The 26,578-nt window shown below is 39.1% G+C and overlaps 1 protein-coding gene across 2 annotated transcripts in view; it reads left to right on the top strand.

Moving 5' to 3' along the window:
- LOC134648606 (protein outspread) overlaps window positions 1–26,578 on the top strand; it is a 399,873-nt gene that overhangs the window by 331,780 nt on the left and 41,515 nt on the right. For both annotated transcript variants that reach the window (XM_063503085.1, XM_063503084.1), the window contains exons 4-5: window positions 1,000–1,188; window positions 25,528–25,600. In XM_063503085.1, the coding sequence (XP_063359155.1) occupies window positions 1,000–1,188; window positions 25,528–25,600 (262 nt within the window). The remainder of the gene's footprint in view (window positions 1–999; window positions 1,189–25,527; window positions 25,601–26,578) is intronic.

Below are 26,578 nucleotides of genomic sequence, written 5' to 3'. Positions count from 1 at the left end.
AGAGAAGCCTTTTTATCGTTGTCCCACGCGGCACTTGTTTTGTTATGACTTAAAGATACCCCCCAAAATCTTCTTTGTCTATTGAATAACGATTAGATTAACTTTACGACGCATTAGTGCGGTAGTTGGGCGTCTATCACCATTAAGTATGCACGCGGAAACAGATTCATTTATGTAAAAAGACGTAAGAATCTCTTTCGATATATTTTGGTACGACTACAATGACATTTGTATGGACGCTTCATATGTTGGTACACAGTCGAAATAAAAATGTGTATTTCATAATAATAGTTCCAAATACAGTGTTAAAATATATAGTAAAATAAATAAGGGAATCGGTTATATAGTGTAAGAAATTTAGCCAAAAAATATTATTGGTGACATTTGTATGGCGACATTTGTACGGCTATTTTGGCCGTACAGATGTCGATTGTGGCATACAAATGTCGACATAGTGCCATACAAATGTCGAATCGGTGTCATACAAATGTCGTCAGGGTCTTACAAATGCCACAAAATTAATAAATAGTGACATAAACATTTTGATCCAGCCATACAATGTCGAAAAAATGCCATACACATGTCAAAAGCGCCTTAAAAATTGCTAGATAGTACCATACAAATGTCGATCTTTAGACGTCCATAGCTAACTATAAAAAGTAGAGTGGTGCCTCTTACAACATATTTTTTGTTGTTAAGAATCCTTCCTAAATCGATAATTATAAATCTAATTTTCCAAAAAAAAATTGCCATACAAATTTCGAAAAAACACCCTCTTTAAAAATTGACCCGTCGTATGGGTATTCTTCTCTACAGGTCCCATTTTTCAACCGATTCTCGTGAAACTTTGTGAGCAGGATCGTCAGGTGTATATATTTTTCAGTTTTCTTTTTTTTCAAAATGGCCGACCATGGGGTTTCGCGAGGTCTACATGTCACTTTCCAAAATAAATCAAAGAGAAACCGCAACAAAGCATTAACCATGTTTTTTCTTCCACAGCCAGACACAGTCCCGCAAGCCAGCATCGACATGACGACGGTCCTGGAAGTGAGCGAGGCGGACTCGGTCACCGGTCATGCACATAGCCTGGCGGTGACGGCGCCGGAGCGAGTCACGTTCGTGAAGGGAACTTGTAGAGAGGAGGCGAGGTGGTGGGCTGATGTGCTAAGCGTGTATCCGAGAAGCAAGGTAAGTTTTCATGCCATAAGGTACTTATTGGCCTTTAAAAGAATTTTGCATTAATTGTGTTAAATAAATACGCAAGAGCTAGAGCTGGTCAAAGACGCCTAATCTTAGTAAGATGGCATATAGTCGAGAAATTGGGACGGGTTCCACCGTGGCGGGGTGGCCAAGGGGTTCAAGGCGTTAGCCCGAATTGCTAAAGATGCCGGTTCGAATCCGGCCTTCACCACTGGAGGGCTTCGTCAATTTTTCTTTAATATATGTCATATATTTCAGTTTATAAATACGCAAGTAAGTATAACAGGTCAGCACTAATCTACTAGCACGTTGCCGAAGCAATTTTATTATTTTAATTAATATAGATTTCCGCAATGCAACTCCTGATTTAATAAAGTCTTTAAAAAACTATTGTTGTGTTAGAAAAAAAATTGACGATTTAAACACCATTATACTCACCCGTTGTCGTCTAAAGTTCTAAAAAGTTTAAAATATGTTTCACGAAAGTTTAAACTCGACCATTATACTTATAAAAGGTAGCCGCGATGAAGTTACATACTTACGTAAAGAATGTCAGACGAGAGTATACCATTGCAAAAGCTACTAAACTAGTATCCCTAGTAAATGTTTGTAAGTTATAAAAGTCAAAATATACCAACATAACAATAATTCATAATTTAAATGTAACAGCCGCGGCACCACAAAGGATTGATTGTGATAAACTGGAGTATAGTCTGAATTCCCAATAGCATTCTTAGTTATAATTGGTGCGCCCACGGCTGACGATCATCAACGACTTAATATAGACACAAACAAACAGACGAAAGTACCAGACCGATTATGTATTTTTAAATTGATATAATTTGGATACGACCTCGACCGTGACCAATCATGAGTCAGTGTTAGCGTTTCGCGCTTTTTCAGAAAAGGGAAGACACATGTTGAATTTATTAACAAAATCTAGTTAAATAGATAGACAATGAGCAATTTATCTCAATATAAACACACCCACAAAGAAAATTGAAATACTTAATAAAAAATTACACGACCTCAAAGATTCTAAATTTTTAATTTCTTATACCCTCCAATGTGAAAAAATGCAGTATTTTGTCAAGACGGTTTCACCTACCGTTTAGTTAGGGGCGTTTTATGGGTAGAGTACGATTGTCAGACTAGACAGTCATTTCGGACTTTTGTACACATTGTTTAAATGCAATGGGTCCTATATGGACATTTGGTCCTCAAAACAAACGTGATCGACTGATACTATTTAAAATCTTGTCATCTAAATCAGGAGTCGTCTCATACAACATCTCGCTCGCACTTATTGGTGCGCGTGAGTCATTTGACACGGCTCAAGGTCGTATCAAAATGAAATAAAAACCATATAAAATTGTTACATGAGCATCGGCTCCTCCTAATATGGCCCGAGTATTATAGGGTACATGAGAGGGGTAGGAATTAATGTTTCTATGGCTGTATCCTGTCATCGTTTATATCTAGTGGGCGGGGTTGTTTATTTCAGTGCGTATGATAGGTACCAATACACGCAAACATAATTCATTCATTGCGTTTTTAAGTTTAACTTGACTAGTGTGCAAATACCTTTTCCCGTGTAACGTCAAAAATATCACAATCTTATCCCCTTTTAGATAAGATTGTGATATTTGTGACGTTACACGGGAAAAGGTACCTTATGGCGCTTCTATGCGAATACACTGCTACGCGTCGTAAGCATCAACCGCCATAAGGTACCTTTAACCGTGGGACATCCATCGTTGCAGAATTTCCACAAATTTATAGTTAAAAGGAACATTGTGATGTGCGGATTTATCTGGCTCTATATACAATTCTCGCAAATTACGTCAAATAACGCGTAATATACTGTAATGAAGACAAATCCTTCATTTAACTGACTTTCTAAGAACCGAGTGGCTGCAGACAGGTTTATGTGCACAATACACTGTGCCGCATTTGACGCACGTTGGCTAACATTGTCTAAGATATCTTGTGATTTGTGTCGTGCGTCATCGTCATCCTTTTGACTTTGTCGCTTGGTGGCGCTTTGCGTCAGACGACATTCATTTGTTCCGTTCATAGACTAGGAATCCTCTAGACTGAGCATAGTAACGCTACCCCCTCTGCCACTTATACGGTAGTTTTACTCCATCTTCGAGTTAATCCCGTGCCGTGATTGGTCCGTGTCTTTGAACGGACCAATCACGGCACGGGATTCGCTCACCTAGTCCCCCCGCACCCCCGTATTTATGGCAGCATCGGTTTTATGAAATAATTGCTCTAAACACAGTCTAGAGGATTCCTAGTCTATGGTTCCGTTAGACATATAGTATGTTTTTTGAACACATGGTCTCCTCTGACTCCACCTCTAGCCGCCCAAAGACCTATAAAAAAGCGGCAAAGTGCGAGTCGGACTCGCCCATGAAGGGTTCCGTATTTAGGCGATTTATGACGTATAAAAAAAACTACTTACTAGATCTCGTTCAAACCAATTTTCGGTGGAAGTTTACATGGTAATGTACATCATATATTTTTTTTAGTTTTATCATTCTCTTATTTTAGAAGTTACAGGGGGGGGACACACATTTTACCAATTTGGAAGTGTCTCTCGCGCAAACTATTCAGTTTAGAAAAAAATGATATTAGAAACCTCAATATCATTTTCGAAGACCTATCCATAGATACCCCACACGTATGGGTTTGATGAAAAAAAAAATTTTGAGTTTCAGTTCGAAGTATGGGGAACCCCAAAAATTTATTGTTTTTTTTTCTATTTTTGTGTGAAAATCTTAATGCGGTTCACAGAATACATCTACTTACCAAGTTTCAACAGTATAGTTCTTATAGTTTCGGAGAAAAGTGGCTGTGACATACGGACGGACAGACAGACGGACAGACGGACAGACGGACAGACAGACAGACAGACAGACAGACATGACGAATCTATAAGGGTTCCGTTTTTTGCCATTTGGCTACGGAACCCTAAAAAGTGTTGCACATTTTTATCCAATTTGATACTTGTGGTAGTAGAATATGTACGTTATATTTGGGTCGGCATTCGAAAAAGAACAGTGAAAATATGATAAAGGGTAACATTTAAATAAAAAGCCTCAGATTACAGACGCACAAGCCTGCAGCTAGCCCCAGCTTTCAAACATAACAATAGCAACATTGTAGCTTCATGCTTAAGGCTGATAAACTATAAGAATACCAATTTATCTGCAATTTAAATTAATCGAGTATGTATTTTATTAAATGGACTGCTTATTAGGTGCTGTCTCGTTTTTTCCCTACTGAAAACTATAATAGAGGTTAAAAAAAATTACGACGATAGCATGCCTCAAAAACTATGGGCCCGATTCGGATTTTGTAATAGACATCTATTAGATATCTTTTAGACATCGCCAAGATACGATAACGATATGTTTAAGATCTAACCTGTCAAATTTGACATTTCCGCGATTCTGGAGATACTCTTGAACGATTTCCACAAGATATTACTTAGAGATCTAATTCACATCTAATAGATATCCAACACGATCTATCGTAAAAGTGACATTAGTAGCCCGAATTACGCTGCAAAAGAGAACTAGTTGAAATCTAAACTATAACGTATCTAGAATGGATCTAGTACGTGTCGTCTCTTGTGAATATCTTGAAGTTCGAATACGGCAGTATGTGGCACAGTGTCTCCTCACTTGACGCCTCTGGAATGATATTTAAACTGATTCAACCAACAAGCTTGTTGGTCGCATTAAACTTAATTCTTTGAATCCGCGCTAATTACCCGTCTAAAAGGAAAGGATTAAGGGTTACCGCAGAATGGCATTTACTATATAATTACGTAATATTGTTATTAATATTATATTATAATCATTTTAATTGTATATAATTAATCATAATGGAATCTTTTAAGATTATCCGGTTATATAAGATGGACCCAGGAACGTTCTAAGCGTATTTTTTTTACAAAATGGACAAGTTTTTAATTACATATCTCAAGTTTAGACGACGTAATGTGTTTAACCAGGTACTTAATAATTATATTGTCGTAAAACACATTTAGTTAAAATCGTGCACCATGTTATCTGAAGTTATGAATATTTCAATGTCAAGAAAAAAGATTCCGGCGAATTGAGAACCTTCTCTATTTTTAAAAGTCTTTTAAGAGTTCCACAATAAAAATTAAACAGAATAAGGGGCTGCCGGCTGTCGTAGCTTTAAATGTGTGAAATCTGCAATTCAAATGACTGGCCATTTCACATAAACATAATTATAGTTAGACCGTCATTATGTAAAAAGCATAATAAGTAATTTTCCTATGGAAAAGCTCATTATTTAGCACTTGGCTAATAGGGGCAATAAATTGAAACGTTCATAGAGCGACAGCCTAATGCGAGTGCGCGGGCGCAGGCCCGCTAGCATGCTTCGGAGAAGGACTTTAGATGAAGTAAACACTCAAGACTGATAGTTTTTCTTCTTTGAACTGTATAGAGGCCGTCTTAAAATGTGATGTGTGTAAAGAGGCCCTTTATGTTTTGTTAATATTTACGACGAGTAACATAAATTCGCGAATCTCCAAAAACTACAGCATTGTTATACAGACACTGCTGTTTTGTATCTATATCAACACAACACTTTACTATTGTGCATTTTTGCGCTTCAGGGACAGTAAGAAACTATTAGGGTAACATTCCATTTCTAACCGCAGCTGCACTACTGGTACTGAACGCGCCGCTGTTACTGTCAAATTCCATAGTAAAATTGACAGTAGTGCAGCTGTCGTTGGAAATGGACTGTCACCTTTAAGCACTTTATATTTTACTAGCGACCCGCCCCGGCTTCGCACGGGTTAACCAAATTATACATAAACCTTCCTCTTGAATCACTCTATATACAAAAAAAACCGCAACAAAATCCGTTGCGTAGATTTAAAGATCTAAGCATACTTAGGGACGGACAGACAGCGGAAAGCGACTTTGTTTTATACTATTTGATTTTGATTTTCTCACACCATCCCTCAAAGAAATTGAAATATATATCTGTAGATTTAAAAATCAAGTGTGTTCAAATATCATTTCTAATCAAAAATGGCACCTTCAGGCTCATCATACAAATTTCCTATCTTGAAGCTTGAAGCTATTTTGAAGCTTGTTGTAAATTGTGTTTTTCGTTTGTTTGAATAGCAATGACACAAAATGCTACTTTATTTGAATTATGGCAGGTTTTAATTAGATGTGTACATTGTAATGCACATTCCAACGGCAGAACATGCTAGAGCCCAGCGCATTACCAATGTAAACACCGTGTTTGGGCTCTTCCTTAGTGCGGGTAATGGTAGCGCGGATGTGGAGAAATTACGCGCGACTGTACTTACCACTGTGCGACGCATACTCACAGGAGAGAAAAGGAAACATTTGAATCCGCTGTACCGCCAGGCATGGCTCACTCCGCGATTTCGTCGCGTCCCTACAACTAGCTAAAAGTACATGCGGCCCACAGCAATTTTGGTGTCTAGCCAAAGTAATTGCACCGCTATGGAACGGACGCCTGCTCGCGCTTGCGCCACCTAGCGGTCATATCTGTCGTAATAGACTTGTTAGAGAGTGAATCTTCTGTACCTAGTACTATTATTTATTCTGTGGTGCCGCTTCTTTCCCCCATCGTTCGACACGCCAACATTTCCATCTTCACCACTTAGATGGTTGGCAGTCGCCATTGCTCTGTCAGCTCTGTGCGTTTCTCTAGAAGCTTCCTGCCTTGTACAGCTAAACTGTGGAATGAACTGTCATCCGCAGTATCCCGGACCGATACTACCTTCAAACCTTAAAGAAAAGAGCCTTCTCCCAATCATGAATGCCGGCAACGCCTTTGCTGAGTTACAGGTGTCATATAAAGTACCATTAACGGTACCATTGCCCAAAACAAGACAGCGATAGAATGCGACCTACTCTATTCTAGTTACCCTTCCTGAATAAAGTATAATTTGAGGTTCAGGAATCTAAAAAGGGAGAAAGATACCATTTAGATGTATTTTTATCAATAAAAGAAACTGGCTTTACACTTCAAGTTTAAGACTTTTCTCATTAACTATACCTTTATCATCTCTGTGTTGTCTTTAATGCATTTTCAGCAATTCCAATTGTGTTTTGGGAATGTTTAGTGTGACAAGTAAGTGTTCGTGATATCCGTCTCTCCGAGTGTGAAGCGTGCTTAAACGATTATCGTTGGCGTGCACCTGATGAGTGCGAAGTGCGAAGGCGTGGCGTTCACACTCGCCACTCGCCAATTGTCTTGCTTCCGGAGCTTAATGGCGTGCGCTAAACGTGTGATATTAAAGAAAAACATGCTTCACTAAATCAGACGATCCAACTTACTTCTTACTTCCTGTCTTGGCCTCCTCTACAGTGCTCCGTTCCTTTGCCTCCTTCCTCCAATATGTGTACTTTACCGTATTTTGAAGATCATCTTTCACGCAGTATATCCCTCGTTTTTAGCTTGCCTTTTGGTCTTTTTTGTTGGGACGATCTAACTGACTACATTCTCTCTCTCTCTCTCTCTCTCTCCGCCTAGCCTTATCCCATCATTTGGGGTCGGCTCTCCTAGACGCCAGGACGCTCTGTCCCAGGTTGTCTCAAATGGAGATGGAGTCTAACGGACTAGATTGCTATATATTTGTCAATTTAAACTTATAATCGCTTCTTAAAACCGATAAAAGATCGATGTTCCACGCTTCTGCTATATATAACCCAATCAAGCTCATCATTACCTAACCAACGATCAGTTGATCACGTTTCAAACGAGTCTGCCCATTGACCGCAGGAAGCAAGCGCCGCTTTTTGCTATCCGTACTATACTGATATATTCTATAATCAAGAACGACGCATGTTGCTATTGAACTCTTTATAAAAACGACTTTTGGACTTTGGTGTATTCTTTCATCAAAAACGACGTATATCACTATGGAAGTTTTTAAAGAAAGAACATTTTGACGCGGCACTTGACTATGGTGAGCATGTTTAAAAAAAGTACGTCTTATGTTACTATGGAACTCTTTAAAGATAGAACATTTTGACGTGACACTTTACTATGTTTTATGTTTTGAGAAAGACGACGGTGATATCGAGACAGTCATCCTGATGATTGTATGTCGTTTTATTTGAAGAAGACAATGCAGTGTAGTTGGACTAGTTTTCTGCCCTTGGTTTTTTTGTTTGCGGCACGAGTTTCATTGATTCGAGGTTTTGCTCTATTTTGTGGCAGTACCGGTGTAACCAGAAAGCCTACACGTCAAAATCTAGTTTTGGTATTCAATCAGTCGTCATCATGCCCTTAAAAATGAGCTTTGTATTTTCTTCCCCGCTACATAATTATAATAAATAAATAATATAAGAATTGTAAGTATTATATAACAGGACAATTGTAGGTCCACAGTTCGACCTAGTTCCACAGCAAGCTCAATAAGGCTTGTGTTGTAGGCACTAAAGAGTGGAAGAGTAAATAAAAAAGTAGGAATGATTAAGGGTATAACTGAAGAGATACATTCTGGCAAAAAACTACAGTCCGTAGTTCCACCAATTATGTTCAATTAAAAACTAAATGAATAGCAATAAATAGAAGATTTCAAATGCATCTCGCGATCAAGGAAGCACTCGATACCATCATAAACTCCTTAGGGCACTCTCACACTCACACATGTGGTAACTACCAATAAGATATAATTTCAAACGTTCTTACTGCCCTTATTACTCCAAGTAAAAACGAACCTTGCCAATCTAATATTAAGGTTGGATTTAGAAGGACGATTATTGATGTCCTTTAGTGGGTTTATTTATGAACGCCAGTCATTTGCGACCATATTAGACGCAGGCGCAAAAACGCGTCCGTTTGATGGCTGCGGCTGTCATGCGCTGTTACTCGAGCAGATTAATACAGAGATATAATGTGAGGCCAAGAGCATGTCAAACCATGCTCAGGGTAAGATTCCGTAAGTACCTATTACAAAAATAACATTACATATCACTACATAGTATAAAACAAAGTCGTCTGTCCCTATGTATGCTTAGATCCCGTCTGTCTGTCCCTATGTATGCTTAGATCTTTAAAACTACGCAACTGATTTTGATGCGGGTTTTTTAGGGTTCCGTAGCCAAATGGCAAAAAACGGAACCCTTATAGATTCGTCATGTCTGTCTGTCTGTCCGTCTGTCTGTCCGTCTGTCTGTCCGTCCGTATGTCACAGCCACTTTTCTCCGAAACTATAAGAACTATACTGTTGAAACTTGGTAAGTAGATGTATTCTGTGAACCGCATTAAGATTTTCACACAAAAATAGAAAAAAACAATAAATTTTTGGGGTTCCCCATACTTCGAACTGAAACTCAAAAAATTTTTTTTCATCAAACCCATACGTGTGGGGTATCTATGGATAGGTCTTCAAAAATGATATTGAGGTTTCTAATATCATTTTTTTCTAAACTGAATAGTTTGCGCGAGAGACACTTCCAAAGTGGTAAAATGTGTGTCCCCCCCCCCCCTAACTTCTAAAATAAGAGAATGATAAAACTAAAAAAATATATGATGTACATTACCATGTAAACTTCCACCGAAAATTGGTTTAAACGAGATCTAGCAAGTAGTTTTTTTTAATACGTCATAAATCGCCTAAATACGGAACCCTTCATGGGCGAGTCCGACTCGCACTTGGCCGCTTTTTTAATAGATAGAGTGATTCAAGAGCAAGGTTTATGTATAATTTTATACCCGTGCGAATCCGGGGCGGGTCGCTAATTTCATATAAATACTCGTTTATACAAATAATTTTCTGGTAAAAAATACACACTTACTTAAGAATATCGATATTCTATATCTAAATGGTCACTTGCAATCTTTATTTTTAAATACAATCGGGTTTTCTGTTCTTTATATCGTCAGATTTTCGACTCTCAATTTAAAACATTTCCCGACATAACAAAACGTTCTTAACGAATTCGTTCAAAATGTCTTCCGCGAGTCTGGGTCACATCTGGTGACACCACAGTCCAGATACGGGGTCATTCGAACTCTTTAATGGCTCAATTTGCCAGCAAACATGTGGAACACGTCAGACATGCATCTTTAACCTGATTGGACTAAATCGGAGGCAATTTCAATTATCTTGCTTCTTTATACTGATAGGTACCTACTGTTTTTAAAGACGTTCCAGCGTGAATGTGCCAAAGTACCTACAGAGTAGTCGTCGGTTTTATTGTAATTCCTTGTAGTATTTTTCTTGAATTTATCATTTTTTCTTCTTATCATATAGTGTCCATCGAAAGAAAAATTAGCAATGCTTTTGCTTAATAAGATGATTTTTCACAACAAACAATGGCTGGAAATACCTAGAAAATCTAACTAGGATACTTTTTAGTTCATTTTCTTTGAATTTCCCTGGAACTTTCACACCCATTCTTGATATAAGAAATACGATTTGTCTCTCCATCTGCCATATCGCGGCTAAACTATTGAACCGTCCTTGGTGGAATTTGGCACGTGCACATTTTTTTTAAACCACCTCAAAAAGAACTAGGGGTAATTATAATGACCTAATCCCTCGCGGGACGAGTTGCTAAACCGAATTTAAACTGTTGTGAGACATACTAACATTGAATAATTTTACGGTTTAGACTCACTTGTTTTAAGTCACTCGCGCGACGACATGTTTCGGCGAGCAGCGTTCACGATGGCGGTGTACGCGATACACCGCCGTCGTGAACGCACTGTTAGTGCTTGAGAAAGGAGACCTAGGCTCTCCGAAACATGTCGTCGCGCGAGTGACTTAAAACAAGCGAGTTGCTAAAGTCCCAAATTTGAGTGATAATTTATTAAATCGATGACAGCCGACCAAAAAGGCATTGGCCTGGTTAAATTGTCAATCGGCCCAACTCTGGTGGATGACATCATGCGTTAATGCACATCTGATCGCCGGCTGCGTGTGCGCACCTAATTGTATCTGGGTCGCACAGTTTCAGGAACCTGTCCCAGTTTGTGACCGCTTATGTTACAAACGCTTGCTGAATTGATCACTCCCGCAAACCATTATAAAGGATGACTCACGTTAGACTGGGCCCTGTCCAGGCCAGAGCTTCCGAGGCTACGTTTTCTATGGAAATCATCACGTCATCACCGGTTATCTGTCATAGAAAAGTAAGCGCAGGAAGCTCCGGCCTGGACACGGCCCGGTTTAACGTGAGTCAACCTAAGTGCGCTCTTCAGCACGCATATGCGGGTATTAGTAACCTTTCTAGGGTTACCAATGCCATACTTGCCATAAATTCGGACATATACCAACTTTCGGTACTTTATCCAGATTGCTGTCGGCCAGACTGTGGTGAATCTGTCACATACATTGGTGCCCGTTAACCGACTCACCCGTGGTTCCGTGCTCTCGTAATCGATTGGAATATAGGTCGAGTTGCAAACACTCAGGTTTCATGCGTCGGCGTAACAAGCCTATTCTGGATAACACATAATTTTTATTCCATAAAACGGTACCTATCTCCTATTTTACTTGAAAGTTTAAACTTGAAACTCTCATGCGCGAGAGGGTTTGGGCTATGGCTATAGTCCCCACGCTGGCCCAATGCCGCTTAGGGACAGCACATACACCTTTAAATTTCAACACAATAGGTAGGTACATAAATACCCAGAATAAGACTCCACCCCGACTATTGCCCGAGTGACCTGAAACCTAAAACTACGCTCGTTTGATATTTACGCCGAAATCGTTTTACGGCCCGATCGGACGGTTACTCATTTCGGTTTACATCTGTCCTATTTTACTCGGCTAGTAAACTTCAGCTCGTTTTAGCGGGCTCCTATTTTATACTGGTAAAATGACACTGGTCGATAACATAGATAACGGAATATTACGATAAGACACGTAAAGTATCATTCTATAGAACTTGCTAACTATGTAAACAAACCGCCATATTGAAACTGTCAAAAAATATGAATTTACTATGCCCCATTTCTAGATACACAGGCCAAGTAGACGATTTTAAGACCCTGTCAGATGAAGCAGTCGCGTACCTGGGCAGGGCGAAATTCTAACTAAGTTTTTCTTACAACCTTAACTTTGACATTGTAATCCAGTGACATGTACATATGCCATACGATAAATAAATAAATAATTTACTAGTGACTTTTGTTTACATACTTAGCAAGTTCCATAGAATGACAGTTTAGCGTTAGCGACGGATTATATATATATAGACGACGCTCACAGTATATTTTTGACTTCGAAAAACGGTATATTACTGAAGCTTATCTGGCTATGTAAGTATATTACCCAATACAATATTTCCCAATATAAAAAAACGCATTTAACTGATTTGCAAGATCGAAGTGATCCCATAGGTAAGTGTTCCGTGAACAAAGTTTTGCACGGCACATGTTGATAATAGGTACACAAAGAAATAATGGCTTATACTCGTAGTTATAACACGTATTACTAAGGTGAGAATAATTTGCCGTACAAACCTGTACACAGAAATCGGTTTCCTAAATGGACACTTCTTACCTGTTATCTTCATAACCAGGCCACAACGCCAATCATCCCATTGTCCTAGTGTCGATTTGTTGCCTTAAGTGATCTCAACTTTACATTATAGCATCTAAAGGACTCACTCTCTATGTGTATTATACGAAGATAAGACCTTTCAGTTCCCAGCGTTACAATAATTGCGAGCAGCTCAAATACAAAAGGAGGTAACTTATTTGAGTTTCATATTGAATTGTGTCGTTTTAAACCATTTGAATGCAAAGTGGGTCCTCGTAGTAGCCGACATACTGACCTGGGCTAACCAGATAATTATATTGCAGAGTGCTAGGTTTTAATGGGCAATCGCACTTAAACTGATCGGAGAAACTGGGTGTTTTTGCTATTGACTAATTAAATAGATATTGCCCCTGGCAAAACGGTGTAAATGTGACTATTTCAACCTATTGAATATGATAGGAGAATCTTAAACAAATCGAGTCCCACATAACAATACAAAACAGGATTACAAGCGCCGAAAAAAGATACCATTCAGACCGGTATCGCTCAAGGGTTGCCATATGTCAGTGAAATCCTGACATACCGCGTATAACCGCGAAAATCAAAGTTCGCAAATTGCGGGCATCTTTCTCTATCACTCTAATTACGCCTTCATAGGAGTAAAAGAGAAAGATCCCCGCAACTTGCGAATTTCGGTTTTCGCGGTAGCCCCTCAGCATTTCTTGGCTATCTCCCCTCGACATCCCACTTATTATTCACATAACAACTAAACCTCATGAGTAATTACAGTATACTGCTCAGTCTGAGGCAAAAGCTCTCGAACTGTTAGTGAATAAGCCCCCCCAGTGTCGAAAGCTGAGCTATAAATGTGGTGTTTGATTTTGATTCTATGTCGATGAGCTTACTCAATTAAAGTTATTGCGGTCCTTAAAAGATAAGTAGTCTTAATGTTACTAGAGGTAGAAATCAGTGTTAATTCCAACTAGAATAGCGATATCAAGCTAGTATTAATGTCAATGCCACAGTTGGAGTTAGTAGACTATCGTAATAACCATTTACATATATAGACTCGCTTCAACAAGGAGGAGTTTTGGCTAAAGGGTGTCACTGTCAAGTTCCGGCGGTTCCACGGCCGGCTCCCTGACACTGCGGGGTTGCGTAGTTGCGTACATCGCAAACATGATGTAGTTTGTAGTTTTTAGTTTTAAGATATATTTTTTGTAATATGTACGTTAGTTTTAAGATATCTATCCATGGGCCACTAGTTACCTGAAATAAAGGTTTTTCATTTAATTTAAATCAAAGAATAATTATTAGATAGACTTCAACCACATTAAGTTTGCACAAGTTTGAGATATTGCATACATGTCCCCTGGAAGTGCCAAACTGGACATAGCACTTGGCGAGGATACTTAGTGCGGTCCGACCAATCACTAACCCGGGGTTAACCGGTTAAACCTGGAAGTACCCTGGTTACCAGTACAATTTGACACTGGGTTAACGGTTTAACCGCTTAACCCCGGGTTAGCGAGATGGTGCAAGAGGGCCTTAGGGAATAAACTATAGTCAGCAGATTTTGGTATTTAGTTTCGAGTGGTAAAATGTTACATTAATGTACTTTTGATTTAGTTTACCTATTTACCTACAGTTTTTCAGACGTTAACGATAATCCTAGTTTTCGTAAATATTGCCTAATACGGGCACATAAACAAGTTGTCACAGAGTATCTAACCCGCTCAGTGACGCACGCGGCCGTTTTTGCCGCGCACGTCGCTCAGGGCAATTAAGGTTTAGCCATCGATGCCGCTAGGCTGTACAAAATAGAATAAAATATTATAAGAAGAAAAAGGTAGCTTTTTAAAGTGTCTCTGTGTGCTGTAGACCTCGCATGGCCATGGCTCTGCCGTTTAGATAAACTAAGTATTTTGACAAAAATATTCGTAATATAATTATCCAATCTGCTCAAAAAATTTCACGGGAATCGTTTGATGCGACCGTTTCTCAAAAGCTTGTAACTTGTAATACAAGCGGATGCCACTTTTTGACAGCTTTTGTTAGAAAGGGACACAAGGACACAAGGGACAGGGAAGGGTGTATTACAAGTTACAAGCTTTTGAGAAACGGCGCCCCTGTAGGACACCACCGATTCAGGCTAATGTAAATAATGTTAATATAATTCATAGGAATAAAACGGGAACCAAATGTGCCTACTTTGATTGCCTTCTTCTTTGCCCAGTTCCTTACCTACCTACTTTGTAAGGACAAGATTAAATAAAAAAAAAAACATAATGAAGCTATAAAACTCCTCCTCCAGACTTATTTTGATAGTACATGGACTGGGCAGCATCCTCTATGTTACCCGAAGAATATTCTAGATTCTATTACTCGAACCCGAAAGACTTTTCAACAGAACTGACCCAACCATCCAGTTTGTATGACCGCCGGCATTCCCTCCCATGTTCACAGTTTTTGCTTCACGCGGAAGCACAGGCGCGGATTCCCCGCCCATACTCGGCGTCCCTACAAACTACAACCGCCAATTAATGCGACGAATTGATAGCAAACTAGCTTTTTACTACCATTGTATGCTAAGTGAGCAAGTAGTGGAAATTTGAGACACATGAAGTTGCTCTGGCTGGTTAACTTAAAAGGAAGTAGAGTTTTCCATTAAGGTGGGGTAATTTCGAAAGCAGGATCATTTTGAAAATGGCAAATATCTATAAAACCAAGCACTTACGCTACTCCATTGCTTACCATCTTGCTTATTGTTTTTTTTGCTTACAGCTGGGCCCATTTCATGAACGGTATTAGACTAATATTATTAGCCCACGAACTGTCAAGTCGTATGGGAACCATGGCAACACACTAATAATGTTAGACTAATACCGTTCTAGAAATAGGCCGCTGTGCCCTGTTTATTAAAAGCTTGTAACTTGTAATACAAGTCCCTTTTTAACAAAAGTTGACAAAAAGTGACATCCGCTTGTATTACAAGTTACAAGCTTTTGGTAAACAGGGCACTATAGGCTCTATAACTTATTCAAGTCCGAGTTTATATTTTAAAAAGTGAAGTTCTTCGAAATGCTCGTAACATGTTTGTTACTTAACCCTTTCAACGCCAAGCATTTCGTGTATGACGCGTCATCTTGAACCTTGGAAAGTACGATGGTTAATTTTGGGCTTTACCTCTTTGGCGGTCAAAGGGTTAAAGCCTCCCGAAACCTTCTTAACAGCCAGTTCAAAGGGCACGCCACCATACTAACGACTACGAATAACCACGGAGAAAGAATAAAGTCGTAAACGTTAGCAAAGCTGATTGATAGACAGATAAACCTACTAACACGTACGTTAACTCTTTTTTTACACGCATTCTTTAACACCTGTCAAAGCTGTGTAACTAATAAAGTCGATAAGGTTCAAATTTCTAACAAAAACTATAGTAAATTGACCTTAACCATGCAAGTTTCTTATGATTTTTATTACTGACGTGTTTAGTCGTTATTAAACGTTCGTTTCCAAAGAATTTGGTCAAGTTAATGAATAATTGTGAAATGCTGAATTGACGTTTTATTAACGAAATTAGAAAGACGCATTTCTAATTGGTTTCTTATCTGATGATTAAAGGTGAAACTTAGTTATACCACAGAATAAATAATAGTACTAGGTACAGAAGACTCACTCTCTAACAAAACGCGTCTGTTACGATCAGCACAGATATGGCCGCTAGGTGGCGACAGCACCACGCGCGGCTTATGGCTAGCCACCAAAATTGGTGTGGAACGGATGTACTTTTAGCTAGGTACCTGTAGCAAAGCGACGAAATCGCGGAGTGAGCCACGCCTGGTTATACTGCAAATCAGTGTTCGTGTTAAATTTTAATTTTAATAAGTAGGTAAGTGTAAAATAAATTAATTTTATAAAAATGCATTGATTAAGATTTTCTATAGCGATAGAATAGAGTAGAAGGGAATATAATATAAGTATAGAAACGTTTATTTGCAAGAATACGTAATAGGTACAAGGTGTTACATAGTATAAACATAAATGTGTCGTTTCCAAGTAAAAAGTCCCACTTTGTCGCTTGCCATAAGGACGCTTTGACAGGTTATTCGTATAAAGATAGAATAGAATAGAATAGAATAGAATAGAATAGAATAGAATAGAATAGAAATAATTTTATTCGTGAGCACAAACACAAAATAGAAACAGATGTAACAGATATAACAGAGATATAACAAGAGATGACAAGAGATATAACAGAGAATAAAAGGATAAAGTGCCACGAAATGGTCTCATCTCAGCATGTTGCTGGCGACTTCCAGCGCTGATCTTCCGATGAGACCATCCGGTGAAACAATCACATACAAGTAAACCTCGTCCTTATGGTAAGCGAACAAAGTGGGACCTTTAACTAGCCTTCGACACAAATAGTCACATTATTCAAATGGAAGGTTCTAATAAGAGAGCCTTAGACATGGCAACCATTTTGTAAAAAGTTGGGATTAATCAAAAATACTGAAATGAGCAGGTATTTCTGTGATATTAGCGAGGTGTCACATAAATGAAAGTTCTCGATTCTTGGAAGCGAAAACCATTAGAATAATTTTCTTGTTGGTAATAAATAACTAGCGCATAAAAAAATATGAAAACAACAACAGTACAGAAAATAAATCCAAGTTATCTACGCCTCCCGGAGCGTTCTCACAATATCGATATTCAAATTAGAACAGTATCTCAGATCCAATAAAGCTATTACATCACATGCGCCGTGGCTATAGCAAAGGCTATAGTTGGCTATAGCAACTATATGTGGCACTTAACGAAATATTCGTGTAAAAAATCTCGTGATCAAGGGGCGATGGCCTCGGATCTTGCTGAGGTGCGCTCCTCTTTCAACCCAAACACCCTAAACAATTCAACTAAGGAACAAATCATATTATTTTATGAAATATTTTTGATTTGTGTTTTTAAGTAGTCTCACTACTATTTATAAATTATGAACTCAAATAGAGATATCATACACTAAAAAAAAAGTGACCAAGTCCACCGGTGGCCGAGGGGGGAATCGAACCCGCTTCAGCTTACGCGGCTAACATCCTGCCCACTAGACAACCTAGGCACGGCTGTACCCGTCACAAATTTACACCATTTTGGGATGGGTACAGCCGTGGCCGGGTGGTCTAGTGGTCAGGACGTTACCCTAAAAAAATACTTAATGCTGTGGCGCAACGATCCGAAGTGGATTTTGGCCTCCGACACCAAAGACCGCCATGCTACTAAAGAATGAATTCGTTTTAAATTTCAATACAATGATCAAATCGCATAACGTGGTACGGGTATGTGATGCGGAGGGATGAAAGTCAGGTGACGCGAAAGATATTAGAAATAAAGGTTGGAGGAGGAGAGATGTAAGAAGAAAGGAAAACCAAGGAAAAGTTTGATGGATTGTACGAGAGATGATATGGAAAGAAAGCTAGTGAATGGAGGAAAAAGACATGCTGCGCCAACCCTAATATGTGATGGGAAAAGCTAATGATGATGATGACTTAATAATTATACATTATGATTATAGAGAATACAACCTTAACGTTTTAAAGTCTAAACAATGACAATAAGGTACGTATCTCGTTGCAAGATCTTGTAACTTTGGGAGAAAGCTGTTTTTTTTGCCCAGCAAATAGACAATAAATACAGTGTGATGTCCAGTCAGCTAAGCTAATATATGTAGTATGGTATGGCTCACCTTACATTAAAAAAATAGCTCCATAGATTTTAACGAAAATGTCACTTAAGAAAGAAGATTATAATGTTTTGCAAAAAAAAACTGACACTAAAAACCGTTCATTCCGCTTTACGAACACGTATTAATTTATCCTCAGTATCTCATCGGTTCATAATGTACCATAAAAGGGCCAAACATACCTCAAAGGTGCCATGTAGAGCGCAACTGCGTCAGAGTTGATACAGATACTGCGCGCGCGCCGTGACAGGGCGAGTGACTCATGTGGTCGACGATTAACCCTGAGGGCTGACATGATAGTTTCATCTTGTAATGAACAATTTGCCAGTTCACAAGTTTTAGAATTTTATACACATTTATAAATATCTTTGTGTACCGAGAGAACCTTGAAGAAAAGATTGAAATTTCGGTGCAATCTTAGCGTGGTCGAAGTCTAGTTGAGGATTCCAAATTAAATTGAGTACGTATTCATATGACCCGTGAGAAAAAATCCCCTACACTTGCACATAGTTCGATTTACCATAAAAATGAATCTACTGCCTCCTTGAGCACCATGACGGATTGGTTCTGTCTTAGCACCTCGACGTACCTATGTTACAATAGGGGGCGTGTCGACACCAGGGGGCGCCTTATCATTCATACAAGTCATACAGACTTGTGCATGGTCAACGTCAGTGGTAAGGTTGCTGATACACTGGCAGCGAAACTAGACATTACCTACCGTACGCCTCTCGCGTGGAATGTCGAAAACCTCGGCCAGACATATTATTATTACATGGAATATTATTAACATCATTAAATTGCTATTATAATGGGGTTGGCCGGTCGAAGTATTTAGAAGATGGCGCCATCATAGCTTGCCCTGTCAATCCCTAGAATTGTGTCAAATTATTGTTTTTTTAAAGCCCTGGAAGTCAAATCTCATAGAAAAGGGGGCAAGCTATGATGGCGCCATCTATGCAAACGTTTGACAGTTGCCGACCCCATTAACTTAAGATAATATATATGTAATACCTATTTATCTAATACCTTTAAACGAGCAATTCTTGCATATTTATTTATTTATATGTATGTATATTTCGGGGATCTCGGGAACGGCTCTAACGATTTCGATGAAATTTGCTATATGGGGGCTTTCGGGGGCGAAAACTCGACCTAGCTAGGTTTTATCTCTGGGAAAACGCGCTTTTTTGAGTTTTCGTATGTTTTCCGAGCAAGGCTCGGTCTCCCAGATATTACTATTAATAAGTGCTTGTTGCTAGGCCTACATGAATAAAGTATATTTTGACTTTGACTTTGACTATGCGTCATCGCGCTGCTCCTCGCTCTGCCGCGATGTGGGACACTGTCCACCCGCGCGATTAATCGCGACGCTCATACTTCATGTTGCCGGTCCTTTGACTCGCGTCAAAGAACCGACAATCCTCCTGAACAACTGCCGGGCTGGTTGGTCCTCTGTGTAGCCAGACCTTTACCCATAAATGCCTTTTATAGCACACTCAATCGCTAATGTATTGAGCACTGATTTAATTGACAATGACTGTGCCAAGCCAGTCAGCCCGCGTCATCGGTTCCAGTGAAACTGATAGCGTATTGGCTATTCTCTAGTGGTAATTATACTGTGATCCTGAGGTCTAAAGGCTTTTGTGCGTGTAAAAGGCTTTACAAAGGAGCGAAGTCAAACTGATCCTTTGCGCAATAACTGTGTTTAAACCTGGAACGTATATGGTGCCTGTAGTATAGGGATGATGACACATGTTGAATTTTATAACAAAATCTTGTAAAATAGATAGCAAATTAGCAATTTATCACAATATTGTGGATATTAAAAAAAATATTGAAATAATACAAAAATACAGCAACTGAAAGTTTCAAAATTTAATTTTTTTTAACTTCCAAAAATGAAATAAGTAAGGATGCGCCATTCGATTCCTCACATTTTATCCAAAAAAAGTTTGTATGGCAACTATATACATAAACGCAATAGTTCACAGACAAAATCGCAATTTTCGTTCATACTTCAAGATGGACTTGTGGCCTTGACGTCACGGTCACATATCGTTTTGTTCGGGGCGTTTCGCGAGTGAAGTACGACTGTCGGACTTTGACTATCATTTTTGACTTTTGTATTAGTTTAATACAATGGGTCCCATATAGACATTTGATCCTAAAAACAAACCTGATTGATTGATACCATGAAAATTAGTTATTCTAAAAATCTTAAAAGTAATTGAACCGTGAATACGAATGAAATGCATCTCTATAGGTACCAACTGTTTTTCGCTTCTGATTCACGGTCAACGTGAGGTCAAGCACAATAAAAAGTGCCTCGATCGTACCTCATTGAATAGAAAGCATTTAGTGGAAAACGGCATTGTGTAAGTGTAAGGCCTGAGTGGACGCTCATGTTGGGCGTGCAGCGGGGCGGAGCGTGCGGCGTGCATGTTAAACAAATGCAAAGGTATAGGAGCGGCCTTAGTGCCCGCTGCTCAAATCACTTGTGAGCCCGACACACGCTGCACGCCCCGCCGAACGCTCCGCTTCGAGCGTCCACTCAGGCCTTGCACTAAGTGTAAGGCTTGAGTGGACGCTCGAGTTGGGCGTGCAGCGGGGCGGGGCGTGCGGCGTGCATGTTCAATTCAATTCAATTTTAAACAATGTTAAACAAATGCGAACGCATAGGAGCGGCCTTAGTGCACGCTGCTCAAATCCATTGGGAGCTCGACGCCACGCTGCACGCCCCGCCGAACGCTCCGCTTCGAGCGTCCACTCAGGCCTTACACTAAGGGTCTCACCTCTCCCATGGCGAGAACACGCGCCCTGCACTGCCCCTTCCCACGTGATTAACATTCTATGGAAACTGGACCTTTATTAGACAAGCGCCAAGTCATATGGCGATTACGTTGATCACCATTTATTTACATGCTATTGGATTTGGATATTTTGTTACATTTTTAACGTAAACATCTGTACTCCTTACAGACATTTTGATTTATAAGTTTGACCGCTTAGCTTTTAAACGAGTAAACAGACTTGGATGCGCTAGTAAGCGCTGATTCTTAGACATATTTTATCAAAATCGGTGCATCAATTTCATTGCGTTGAAGTTTATTTTTATTGATGTATAATCTCATGATTGAGATTTTATTTTATTAACCCTACGCACGGGTTAACAAATTATCTCACTCTATCTATTCAAAAATCAAATCTGTTGCGTAGTTTTAAAGATCTAAGCATACAGACAGACAGACAGCGGGAAGCGACTTTGTTTTATACTATATGTAGTGATGATGAAGTGATACAAGGGTGAACAACCTAAACATTCCAATCAACCCAAACTGCAAAATTTGACACGTATAAAAATTCCCCACCCTTCTAATTAGTCATTAAAATTAAGTATTTATAAGGCAAAGGCTATTTCCCGAAATGATTATGAACTTTATTTCACAGTGATAGGGTTCAACTTCGCGTAATTTCTGAGATCCGAGTAGTAAACGCATAAAAGATGCGCTGGCGCCGCAGCCCGTTATGGGTCACTGCACGTTGCAATCAATCAATATAACAATTACGTTATGTCGATAATTTAATTAAAACATATATTTTGGGTTTCCTTTGCCCAGTCTACTCGGCGCGCCGTATTTGCCATGTCGTTTCTGATCCAGGCGGCCTAGCCAAGTTGACAATCGCTATCGAATCGCTTTGTGTCTCTCTATCGCTCTTCCATATTAGTGTGACAGCGACAGTTGCGTTTCGTTCGCTACGGAGCGTTAGCGATTGGCATGTTGTCTACGGGGCCAGGTTTCACGATAATTAACGTCTGCTCTCGCGCAATTACCGATTCCATTCAAGAACTTCCGCTAATACTACGAGAGACGTCGTAATCTTTAGTAAATAAAAGCATACATCTAATTGTTTTAACACATGCTTATACTTAGTTGATTTTTTAAGGTGTCCGAATGACTTGAGGATTACTAGATTCGAGAAAAATTTCACCCACAGAAGCGCGCCCTACTCAAACCACCTTATTCATATAATATAACTTGGCAACATCTAACAAACCACAGTTACCTTTGTAGAACAACGTTTCAAATTGTTACTGCTACTTAAGGTCTGTACTGTACCATCTTTAATAATATGTTACACAACGAAGGCCACAAAAATATCTGCCACGATCTTATTTCTAGAGCAATAAAAGAGCGTGTCACATATTTTCGCGGCCTTCAATGAGTAAAATATTATTCAAATCACAAAAGTTACCTAATGTTACCGCGTTGCACAGTGTTACTGCACAAAAGTAAACTGCAGTGTGGATGCACATTTAACTGAGAAATTAGTACACAATTACAAGCTGACAACTATATCGTAAGGTCTTTGTGACTACAGAAACTGTCTAACAGTTATTAAAGTTCCACCGCCATACTCGTAAGTCGCAACAGCCGTCATCTGAATGCCGTTTCCGATCGGTTTCACGATAATTAGCCACTGCAATGTGCTCTCGCGCAATTACCGATTTCCAACAGTTTCACATCACCGATAGGGCCGTAGTACTTACCTGTTAATAGAGGAATGTTACGGAGATAAGGATTTAAGTTGAATGACTTAGATTGTTATGTAGCTTTCTTGGTTATAGTTTTCCTTTAACTTATGAAGTACGCTGTACGGCCCATCACTACATAGTATAAAACAAAGTCGCTTCCCGCTGTCTGTCTGTCCCTATGTATGCTTAGATCTTTAAAACTACGCAACGGATTTTGATGCGGTTTTATTTAATAGATAGAGTAATTCAAGAGGAAGGTTTATGTATAATTTGTTAACCCGTGCGAAGCCGGGGCGGGTCGCTATAGTTCGTAAAAACGTGTTTTTCAATAAAAAGACACGTCAAGATTGTTTACCTTATTTCTAATGCTAAAAAAAACGAACTATAAGTACTAGGAAATAATAAGGAAATGCTTTTCGAGCTTAGAGCATTTAGTAAAAGGAGTCGCCTAAGAGCTTACCCCTATGCCGAAAACCTTGCACAATTGTGCAAACTCTTGTATGGACTGACGTTTATCTGACATGACTATTTGTACGTTACGTACAAATCATGTACAAATAGCCATACATTTCAAATTCAAATTCAAAATTATTTATTTCATGTGATTTACACACATAGCTATATACAACAATAAACATACAAGAATTACACATAAACATTTGACGTGTCCCTCCCCCGCAAAAATCGGCAGACTTTTGTACAGAAAATGACAGCCAAGGCGTCTCCAGTTGGGTTAATCAACTTTTTCTTGTCACACGTTGCTATGGTTACGGTTTCCCGAGTCACTCTTAAAATTTTAGGTTTTTCGTATTCAAATGAACCAAACTTGCATTTTATGGTAGTTATAAGACCTTTCCATAATCTACTGAGCATGTTAGTAGAACAAGGTACAGCAGTTCTTCTAACAATCTATGCTACTATTGTCTCCTTGCTAACGGGACAGAATAACAACAAGAAATACTTGATTGACCCAGTTACTAAATGCTCTAAATTTTCGAGTAATTGGTCCCCTAATTAATCTTGAATAGTTTTAGAGTTTTGCTTGCTTACTTAGCTTGGAAGAGTTGGGAGAGCTCTCTCTTCAGTATTTCGCGGTACATATTTTAGTAGATAGATAAGGTAAACGTACTGGTGCTCGACGCGGTACCAGTACATGTCATCATGAAACTTAAGTCATTGTCAATAGAGGTGACAGCAGGGTGTCATCTATAGGGCATTAGCATGTCGAGCACTAGGACGTTTACCTTATATTGTGACGATTGTGTGGCAAAAATGCTGTTCACTTGACGACTACTAAAGAGATGTAACAGACAGGTTACAATTTGACACCTGTACGGTTACCATCAGTTTGGCACTGACATAAACGCCATCGAGAACGTAATTTACTTTTTATACACCTCGCTCGTACTCGCATATAAGTGCGAACGAGATGTATAGAAAGTAAATTACGTTCTCGATGGCGCTTATGTCAGTTTTGACACTGCCAGTGACTCATGGTACGGGCTCTAAATTCGTAACAACATGTTACATTTCACACAATATATCACATATAACAATAAAGTTATAAAAGATTCCGACCGATCAGTCAATTCAATAAAGGAATATGTATTTTGATATCATTAATTTATTATACAATAAAATGTGAGCTCCTTCTTGTACGACCTACTTAAATCAAAACAGAAATTGACGTCAAATTGTACACCAATACTATTGGTCCAATAGGTTTCACGTTCAAGGCTTCTACAAAAGTTCCAACAATTGGCATGCAATCTTCGAATATTGCTGGCTCGGTAGGAGCAACGAATTTAACCGATCGACTAAAAGTCGCAATGTATTGCGAATCACATGCTATTATCGGTAAAGTTTGCAGAGGCCATTAGTGAGAATAAAGATACTTGCTTTTAACAGTCATACGTTATACATCAGTCTTTAGTCGTCAGTAGGAAGTATAAGCATTAAGGAGACAATAGAAAACCCGACCATTCTAGGTTTCTAACATCCTGCCGCCGGCCCTAATGACTAGATGATCGGGCGATGAATGAATGTGTGAACGGCTGTTGTGTGTAAGCTATCAGCAGGAGAGTTGAGGTGAATTGTACACAGCTACTTAAAGATTTAATCGCAAAAACGGTAGTGAATGAATCAATGAGTGAATTATAATGAAATGGACAATATTTCAGCTAAATACCTTTCAGTTCAAATAAAAAAATAAAATATAAACCACTGTTTTAATTATACCAATACACTTGTTAACATAAGGGTAACATTCCATTTCTGACCGCAGCTGCACTACTGGTACTGAACGCGTCGCTGTTACTGTCAATTTCCATAGTAAAATGAAGAGTAGTGCAGCTGCGGTTGGAAATGGACTGTCACTTTAAGACGTCTGTTATTTAAACTGGTTTAAGCTTTCAAAGTCTAGAACTCAACGTGTTACCATCTTATGACCTCAATGACATTGCTCATATGTCTACTTGTTATGAAATCCTTAATATATATATTTTTTGTCAACAGGGCCGTCACAAACGAAACGCGACTTTCCCCGGCGGCCAGACGGCGAGCCTGCTGCAATCATCAACGACAAGAAGTAAGTCAACGTTCATTGCAGTTTAACTGTATAAAGTGTCATTCTATGGATCTTGCTAACTATGTAAACAAAAGTCACTATAAATTGACATTCCGAGACAATTTTAGTACGGCCGTTTGTTTACATAGTTAGCAAGTTCCATAGAATGACACTTTATATCGAATATGTTTAGATTGATTATTATTAGCCTAGCTAATGTCTATCGCTTATAGAAAACCCGAACCACTACTTTAAAAAACTGTACGGAAAATCACGTCACTTAACTCGATTTTCGTTTCGTCTGTCATCCCGATACATTTTTACTTTTCGATTTGCGTTTGTCGATGTAGGTACAATTGATCTTAGCTTGGCCCTGCTATAATATGACAGTATTTTTATACACTGCTTAGATGGCTGAGGCTATTAAATGCGAGGGTTTTAAAACAGTTTTTCTTCTTTCGTGTCAAGATTCCTTCTAGACGAAAAGCCGCGGTGCTGATGACCCTGACCGACTCGTCTCTGACAAGTTTTAAGCAGCATCTCGCTTAAAATATAATTAAAAAAAAACATAAACACAAACACAAAAGAGACGATTATACAAATATAGGATAGGAAGGAAAGAGTGCCACGAAATACCCTTATCCCAGCATGATGCTGGCAACTTCTACCGCTGATCTTCCAACTTGATTGTGTGCTGGGGATCCTGGCCGAATAATTTATTCATCTTTTTCGAGAAAGATTTTTTCTGCTCTATACAGTACATTAGAAGTTTGAGCCCACTGTTTTGACCACCACCTGAAAGCTTAAGTGGAATAACGAATATACTAGTAATCTCTTCTTCTTCCTTGTCATAACCTCATGGCTCAGGGACGTGACGATTGTGGGTATTCTTCACCAGTGCCCTCCATTCTCTTCAAGTGGTACCTATACGGAGTGGGTACCACTGCCACTGCCAGCCACTGAGCGCAGTGCATACTAGCCTGCAGTACTACAACTATA

This window comes from Cydia amplana, chromosome 6 (assembly GCF_948474715.1).
Source record: "Cydia amplana chromosome 6, ilCydAmpl1.1, whole genome shotgun sequence".
Taxonomy (NCBI): Eukaryota; Metazoa; Arthropoda; class Insecta; order Lepidoptera; family Tortricidae; genus Cydia; species Cydia amplana.
Note: the sequence above shows the minus strand (reverse complement) of the source record. Positions and strands in the feature narration are given on the sequence as shown.